This window comes from Polistes canadensis, unplaced genomic scaffold (assembly GCF_001313835.1).
Source record: "Polistes canadensis isolate GaletaPanama2010 unplaced genomic scaffold, ASM131383v1 scaffold_158, whole genome shotgun sequence".
In the NCBI taxonomy this organism is placed as follows: domain Eukaryota; kingdom Metazoa; phylum Arthropoda; class Insecta; order Hymenoptera; family Vespidae; genus Polistes; species Polistes canadensis.
The window spans coordinates 312,594-320,930 of NW_014569705.1; the positions used below are offsets into that span (position 1 = coordinate 312,594).

At 27.3% G+C, this 8,337-nt stretch overlaps 3 protein-coding genes across 4 annotated transcripts in view; 1 reads left to right on the forward strand and 2 right to left on the reverse strand.

Annotated features, from left to right (window-relative positions):
• Positions 1-9: 9 nt before the first annotated feature.
• LOC106788951 (protein RRP5 homolog) lies at positions 10-3,464 on the reverse strand. Its single transcript, XM_014752702.1, has 3 exons — positions 3,411-3,464; positions 2,761-3,334; positions 10-2,549 (listed from the first exon to the last, which is right to left on the reverse strand). The coding sequence occupies exons 1-3, from the start codon at positions 3,462-3,464 to the stop codon at positions 277-279; spliced, it is 2,901 nt and encodes a 966-aa protein (XP_014608188.1). The 3' UTR covers positions 10-276.
• A 1,007-nt stretch (positions 3,465-4,471) lies between these two features.
• On the reverse strand, positions 4,472-6,736 carry LOC106788966 (protein RRP5 homolog). Of its 2 annotated transcripts, none has more exons than XM_014752731.1 (5): positions 6,506-6,736; positions 6,352-6,414; positions 5,135-6,275; positions 4,887-5,052; positions 4,472-4,791 (listed from the first exon to the last, which is right to left on the reverse strand). In XM_014752731.1, exons 2-5 carry the CDS (start codon positions 6,412-6,414, stop codon positions 4,620-4,622), a joined length of 1,542 nt encoding a protein of 513 aa, XP_014608217.1. In that variant the 5' UTR covers positions 6,506-6,736; the 3' UTR covers positions 4,472-4,619. The 2 variants fall into 2 exon arrangements, with proteins under 2 accessions (XP_014608217.1, XP_014608216.1); XM_014752730.1 differs by having other exon boundaries at positions 6,674-6,726.
• Positions 6,737-6,892: 156 nt separating this feature from the next.
• The window catches only part of LOC106788967 (probable 28S rRNA (cytosine-C(5))-methyltransferase), a 3,170-nt gene continuing 1,725 nt past the window's right edge, over positions 6,893-8,337 (forward strand). The window contains exons 1-2 of the mRNA XM_014752732.1: positions 6,893-7,052; positions 7,252-7,519. Of these exons, the coding sequence (XP_014608218.1) occupies positions 6,927-7,052; positions 7,252-7,519 (394 nt within the window). The 5' untranslated portion in view covers positions 6,893-6,926. The remainder of the gene's footprint in view (positions 7,053-7,251; positions 7,520-8,337) is intronic.

Below are 8,337 nucleotides of genomic sequence, written 5' to 3' on the forward strand. Positions count from 1 at the left end.
GTGTCTTTATATATAAAATTACCACTAGAGAGTTTCATTTAATTCGAAATTTTATTGACAATTTGTATAATTAATAGCGAAAGATGATAGCCAAAGTAATCATAAATTATTTTTAAATGTTCGAAGGTTTTGTTTTACTTGTGAAAAAATTTATTTTTACAATTATTTATACAATGTATTTACAATATAACATTTTTAAGTTATAATATAAGAATAACACTATGAATTATTATCATTAATAATTACGTTCTTATAAAATAAAAACACAATGATAGTTTATTTTTTTATTACTTTAGATAGAGCTGCTTTTTTTGATACTTCAAATGCAGATTTCAGCATACAGATAGGCATAATACCAGATTCTTGTTTATTTAAAATAACATAACATCTAATACGAGATGAAATAACATATGGTTTTAAATTTGGCCATATGTCATTGACATGAAGACGAGCAGGTAAAGCAGCTAATGTACCTCCTCCTTTACCTTTCAATGCTACTAAAACGAACCATTGTGAAGTCATCACAATTTCTCCACGCAATAAAGTTCTAGTAGGTGGTTTAGTATTTTGATGAGAGTTAATTTTTCTTATAATATTAGGTAATAATGTTACTTCAACAAATTCATGTACATAATTGATCCATAAAATTTTTCCCGATACTTTATCTCCCACTTTAACATTTCCAGTATAATGCTCTTTACATACTGTACCTTGCAGATTGTTTTGTAACTTTAATGTAAGACCATGTTCCGTAATTTTATCAATTTCTCCAGTAACAATTTGTCCAATACTTGCAGTTGATATAGGTCTTGTCTTATAGTAAGGATTACTTACTAATTCTTTAATCTTATTAAAGTAAAGATTAAGAAGATCGACCGGTCCCATAATTTTTTGCCCTTCATCATTTTCTTCAGTCCATAGTTTTTCCAATGACATAGTTAAACTTAATTGTTTTTCCTTTTTTCTAATATCAGTAATCTTCGCAAATAATATTTGATTTACATATAACTTGTCAAAATTAGAAATGTTACTGTATGAAACAAAACCATATTTATTATAATTTTTAATAGGTAGAACAATTCTAACACCATCTTGTGTAATATCTTTAACCGAACTTGGTATAGAATCTCCGATTTTGAGTTGTTTTAATTCTCTATGTTCTTCGTCTGACAAGAACGTTCTACTTAATAATAAGGTTGGTTCAGTAGAAAATACTAAAGCAGAAATAACATCACCAGGTGTATATTTTGATGCTAAAAGTTTGCCTATCTGAATGCATGGTGCCATATGACCTGCTGGTAAAAATCCTTCTTGAGAATATCCGTCTTTATCTTTAACTTGCAATCGTATTCCATTGGAAGAAGCTTCTATAATATTCCCTTCTACTATCTGTCCAATCAATAATTCATTTCTCTTTAAATTAATAATTTTATTAAGTAAATTTAATTTCATTTTTCCTTCGTTTTCATTAACATTTTCAATATATACTGCTATTGTTTGTCCTATCTTGTAATTCCAGTTTACTGAAGCAGTACTTTTATCTAAATATACGCACGGAAGCCATCCTTTAACATCTCCAAAAAATTTTACTAATAAACCATTTTTATTAATCTGTACAATAGTACCATGATGCCTTGAACCACATTTAGCATCATGAATATTAGACAAAATGGGCAAATTACTTTTTACCAATGATTCCTTCAATGTAAATAATATTTTATTTTTTTCTTTATTTATATTTAGAACTCTGGCTTCAATCCATTGACCAACTTTCAATGTGTTCCAAACATTTGATTTAAAATCAGATATATGTTCTGGAGTGACAGTTCCAATTATTTTTCCTATGTTTACGGTTATATAATTATTTTCGGTATTAATTTTTTTTATTTGCACGCGTAATAAATCGCCTATAGAAATATCAGAATCCGTAAAATGTTTTTCCTTCAATTCATCCGGTTGCATTGTGCACGTATACATTTGTTCCATCCAGTTGTAAAACAATACTCTACATTTATGTACAGAATTAGGAGTAAATTTGGTTGCTACTTTTTCAAAGCTAACACCAGTTCTATGCAAGGATACAAACCCGCGTAGATGCGAATTTAATTGTAAGACAATGCCACCAGATTCTCTAAATAAGACAGTGGCTTTTTCAACAATGTCTCCTCTATTTAAATGTTCATCTTGCGTTTCCATTTCAGGCTTCTTGTTTATAATTAAACTGAAATATCCAAATTTGACTGTTGGCATAATGTACATTAATGTTCCATTTATCATCATATCTTCTGTATAAGAAGATTCATTTTTATCTATATAAATTCTATTTATGTAACCTATATTTTCTTCACCGTAAGACACTTGTAATCCATTTGATAAAATTTTTTTAATACAAAGCGGAATTTTTGTTCCAGGCGTAAGAATATTTAGAGATTCAATCTCGTAATTGATAACTTTTCTAACTAATTTCTGTTTAGCTATCAAGTTAATAGTCGTTACATTGTTCGTTGTTTGCAATTCTTTGATACTACAAAAAAGCTGTTTACCTGGAACTACAAAACATATGAGGATATTAATAATATTATCAATCAAATAAATATTAACTCCTTGCACTATGATTTAAAGCACGGAGCTATATGCCATATTCAGTGCTGTAATTCATACTTATGTTTGGGCTGTAAAACTTATTACGAGTTTCACACATTGTTGTAGTGCAAGGGGTTAATGAGTGCAATTATAAATTTCACGGTTAATAATACTTACAATATTTGTTATCTGCATCTACATCCTTATTAAAAATAAATGCTCTTACATTTGGAATGCCCATGTCCATGATATAACCATGATCCTCTATACTACTTACAGTACAAGTTAATCTTATACCAGAAGCTAAATAATTAATATTAATATTTTGATTTATTAAATGTGATTCTAGAGATAATTGTATATTCCATTTTCCTTCAGCATGAGTACTTTTAACATAACATACAATATATTCTCCAATATTGTATAATTCTGTTAAAGGTTTATATTGGGATAATGAATTATCTTCTTCCTTAATTAGACTATTTAACATATCATTATACGATTTGTTAATAAACAAAGCTTTCAATTGACCAGTTAATCCACCCGGTAATGAAACAATAATTTCATAGTCTTTAACTTCGCAAATTCTCCCTAAGATTACTAAGCCTTCGCATAATATCGCATTAGATAGACGTTCAGCTGTAGAGCTTGTAAAAGCGACCAAGTCAGATTCTTGACTACGTGCGTTATTAAATTTTCTGTTATCCTTGGTTTTTCTTTTCTTCTTACTTTCAGTATTTTTATATATTAACTATCAAAATATAGATTTACATATTAGTTTAACATAAATTGTAATAAAATTCAAATAATAGCAAAGAAAAACTTACTTGTTCTGAAGTTTTACGTTTTTCTCCTCCTCTTGGAAAATCTTGTAAAGTCATCTAAAAAATATAAAAGAAAATAAGAAAACATTGCGATTAATTATAGTATTATGAATAAATCAATCAGAATAAAATTATAAATAATATACCTTGATAAAAAGAAAAGGTTATAGATAATGATACTTTAAATAATAGATAAAGATATGTAATTTTTATTTCAGATTAAACGGACACAATTCACAAAAAACTTGTATACTTAATTATTAAATACTAGTTTAAAAAATTAAATTATTGGATTGTTAGTCAATGAATATAACCGTTTTCAATTTTAAGCATAGTAGCACGTGTTTAATTAAACTGGTCGGACGAGAATATTTGATACGATTCTGCCGTTAAGTTTTTCGATGTCACTAGTGTCTTGATTCACGTCCCTAAATTTTGTACTCAATGTAACTATAAATAGCACAAAGCCGAATCACATGGCGTGAAAAAAGAACAGAATAAAATATAATTTGCTTTAATCGTTTATTTAAAAGTTTAACAATAATATTGGATATAATAAGTTAAAAGGATTTTTACATTCTATAAAAGTTGCAATTGCAATTCCAAAGAAGAAGGAAAGAAATAAAAAGGCGCACCCGCATGATCGCGTGTTTCTATCGTTAACTATTTTCATCCTATACTTTAATCACGATTTACAATTGATATTATTTAGAAAGAGTGATATGATTATTAGATAGATTTTGTCGTTTGTATTAAATCAAATATTTACTTTAATACTACTACCAATTATCTTTAATTTTTTTGTTTTTCTTCTGATATTTTCTCATAACGCATTTCGTGCCATGTAAATAAGTTGTTAGGAATGAAATACTCAAAACAGGAATCAAAGATGGTGTCTTTACATATAAAATTCGTATACATTTTTAATTTTACGAGATTAAATTATCACTAGAGAAAGTTTCATTTAATTCGAAATTTTATTGACAATTTGTATAATTAATAGCGAAAGATAATAGCCAAAGTAGTCATAAATTAATTTTAATTGTTCGAAGATTTTGTTTTACTTGTGAAAAAGTTTATTTTTACAATTATCTATACAATGTATTTACAGTATAACATTCTTAAGTTATAACATAAGAATAACACTATAAAATATTATCATTAATTCTTACGTTTTTATACAATACAAATAATAGTATAAACTTATAATAATTAATTTATACGTTCATTACATTGATTTTCTATATATTCTGTAGCAACACGTTGTACACGTTGTACGTCTTCTGAGGTACCGTGTTTTTCTTCGAAGGAAATAAATTTCTTAAAAAGTGTTTTCATTTTTTTGGGTGGTAGATTTTGGACGATTGCCCTTTCTAAGACTTTCCTGTAGAAAAGGTACAAATACACATAAATATTGAATCACTTATGTATATTTAAGATTTTATTTCATGATTTCAAGGGGGAAACATAAAATATTACCTTCCAATATCAATCTCTCCTGACTTTACCAAAGAATCTACATAAGATGACCATATGTCGACGCGTTTGGGATACGAGCATAAAATTTGTTCAAACAATGTTTGCGATCTTTCCTTCTCTCCAAATTGATTTTCAAGATTTGCAAAACGTACCATAATATTGACATCTAAACATAGTGTGTTAAATAAAAAATTATTAAATTAAATGTTACAAGTAAATTTATTGTAAAGCACTTAATGATTACTTACGTTCCGATGATGGTAAAGATTGTAACGCTCTTTGCATTATTTGTCTAGACTTATCTTTCAAACCAAGTTTTAGTAATGCACTGCCACATTCCACCCACACTTGTGGATTTTGTTTAAATTTTGCTATAAAAGTATTAACTAGTTTCTCTAATTCAAATTGTCGTTTTGATTCAACGTGTACCGTTAACATGTGCGTATAAATTTTTAAAGCATCGTTGCTTTTTACAGCTTCTTGGAAAACATCATTGAGAGTTTCAGATGTACCAAACTTGGATTCTAAATTCAACCATGCATTCCATACATTTAATTTCTCATTTTCTTCCCTAAAATTAATTATTTTAATAGCTCTTTTTGCAACAGCTCTTGCTTTTTCTAGTTCTGTTGCTTGTAAATGAAAAGCCATATATTGCAACCAAACCAATGAGCTATCTGGACTTGCTAATACTAATCTATCAAACTGATCTACTGAATTAGGCATTTGATTGCTTGCTAAAGCTTCTTCACGTTCTCTTATTTCACGTTCTTTTTGTCGTTCTTGTTCTCTACGCTGAGCAGCATTTAATTTTTTCACTTTTGATGTTTTTTGTTTCTCTGTGTCGTCCTCGCTATCACTAGATGTTTGAATATCGGCTGTTAATCTTAAGTCTGGCATTGGATCCCAGTAAAAACCACATTGAGGTAAACTAAGTGTATTTTCATGGCCTAACTTAACATCTTTTTTATTATTGCTTTTATCTTCCTTATTTTTATGACGTTTATTATCGTCTTTTGTATTTTGTTCATTCTTGACGTCATTGTCAGTTTTATTCATATCAATAAGATTTCGATTTCTCTTTTTTAATTTTTTATTTTTATGTGTATCACATTTTTCCTCAGGCTTTCTTTTTCGTGGGAGTGCTTTTCCATTCGATTTCATAACGTCATTTTTATTGGAAATATTTTTCTTTGAATTATTTTTCATTTTTACTTGCTCTTTAGTTTTATCATTTTCACCATTACTTAAGATTTTTGATTTTTCTTTCCTTTTTACTTTTGAGCTCGTAGAAGCGACCAAGTCAGATTCTTGACTACTTGCGTTATTAAATTTTCTGTTATCCTTGGTTTTTCTTTTTTTCTTACTTTCAGTATTTTTATATAATAACTATCAAAATATAGATTTACATATTAGTCTAACATAAATTGTAATAAAATTTAAATAATAGCAAAGAAAAACTTACTTGTTTTGAAGTTGTTGTATTTTTACGTTTTTCTCCTCCTCTTGGAAAATCTTGTAAAGCCATCTAAAAAATATCAAAGGAAATAAGAAAACATTGCGAACAATTATGGTATTGTGATTAAATCAAAATCTGAATAAAATTATAAGTAATATACCTTTTGATAAAAAGAAAAAGTTATAGATATACTTTAAATAATAGATAAAGATATGTAATTTTTATTTCAGATTAAACGGACACAATTCACAGAAAACTTGTATACTTAATTGCTAAGTACTAGTTTAAAAAATAAAATTATTGGGTTGTGTATCAACGAGAATATAACCTTTTTCAATTTGAAGAGTTGTAACATGTTTTCGTATATACTGTTCGAACTAGAATATTTCTAATCGATTCTGCCGTTACGTTTTCCGATGTCGCTAGTGTCTCGATTCACGTCCTCTGATGACTAAATTTTGTACTCGATGTAACTATAAAAAGCACAAAGCCGAATCACATGGCATGAAAAAAGAACAATAAAATATAATTTGTTTAAATAGTTTACTTATAAAAAGTTTCAAAATAACATTGAATGTAATATGTCTAAAGGATTTGTACATTCTATAAAAGTTCCTCGACTATATAAAATAGCATCGAAAATTGTACGAGATGTTCAAGAAAATGGTGCTAGTTTTAAATCATTAATTTTTTCTGAAAAGCATCCTGTAAGTAAATAAATACATACAATATAACGAAGAGTTGTTATGAGTAATCTAAATTGAGAATTAATCAGTAAAGAATTTTCTACTTTGTTTATTTTATTTACATTGCTTTATTAATTATACACTTTTCTTTGTACTATAAATTGCGTGAGAATTGATATTTTAAACACATTATACATAGATTTTAAACTTCTTTCTGTAGAATGTATCTGGATTGTATGCTTTAACATTAAATACCCTACAAAAAAGTGATCTATTAAATCAGCTTATTGTTGCAACGAAAATTCTTATAAATGAACCACGTTTTGATCCTTGGTTAGCAAGAATTTTAATAACAGAACTTATTTGGGGAAAGCAACGGTTAACTGGCAATGCTAAACCCATTGAAACAATATTAAATTATGAAAGTCGTTTAAGAGATGCGTTGAAGAATATTAATGATTCTGATGTAGCCATACCTCAAAAAACAGGTAAATATACTTGGACCTTTCATATTATCAAAAGTGCATGTTTTTTGCAGAATTGGGAGATACTTCTACATTGACTTCAATGACATTAAAAAAGTTTCTACCGAGCATCTTGGAAAAGTCTTAATAATTTGATCAAAGATTGGAGATCTTAGAAAAAATAAAACGGAAAAAGAAGCTTGTTATTACATATAAAAAATCCAAGAAAGGAGTTATTTATGATATTATTAATTTTATTTTAATATCTTAATTATGACTCTGTTTGCAACGTTGATGACATTTTTTTTATATAGTACTGCGATGTTTACATTGCCTTTTGCTGCATTTTTTGGCGTACAGCACGTTATGACTACCGAATTTCATACAGACAGATTCATCACCAATTGTGTGTCTGTAACTGCTGCTGTTATTACTGTGCATTTAATAATATTTTGTTATGTTTATAAAGCTTTTCATGAACCAGATGATGATGAATCTAATAATAGTATCACTATCAACAAAAATTTTAATATTAAAGAGGATTAATAATATTTATATATATATATTTATATTTTAATGAGAATATATATTACAGAAATAAAATTCATAATAATCATACTTTTATTTAACAATTTAAATGCATACATTACATAATAAATAATTATTTCTATTCTATTTATACCACATTTCGTATTATATGTCTTTAGTATTATGTTAACATGCTATGTTTACTTAGAAAAGCAAGGTTTAAAGTTAAATCCTATAAATGAAAATAAAAATGCAGATTAATAATTAATTATGAGTATTGTTTGATATCCATCTAATATTTAAATTATAGATAT

Coding starts and splice junctions, on each gene's coding strand:
- LOC106788951 (XM_014752702.1), bottom strand. CDS start 3,464: ATGACTTTACAAGATTTTCCAAGAGGAGGAGAAAAACGTAAAACTTCA. Junction 3,335..3,410: donor AACGTAAAACTTCAGAACAA/GTAAGTTTTTCT, acceptor ATATTTTGATAG/TTAATATATAAAAATACTGA. Junction 2,550..2,760: donor AGATGCAGATAACAAATATT/GTAAGTATTATT, acceptor TATGTTTTGTAG/TTCCAGGTAAACAGCTTTTT.
- LOC106788966 (XM_014752730.1), bottom strand. CDS start 6,700: ATGTTACAACTCTTCAAATTGAAAAAG. Junction 6,415..6,673: donor AACTCTTCAAATTGAAAAAG/GTTATATTCTCG, acceptor GATATTTTTTAG/ATGGCTTTACAAGATTTTCC. Junction 4,792..4,886: donor GGAGAGATTGATATTGGAAG/GTAATATTTTAT, acceptor CCTTTTCTACAG/GAAAGTCTTAGAAAGGGCAA.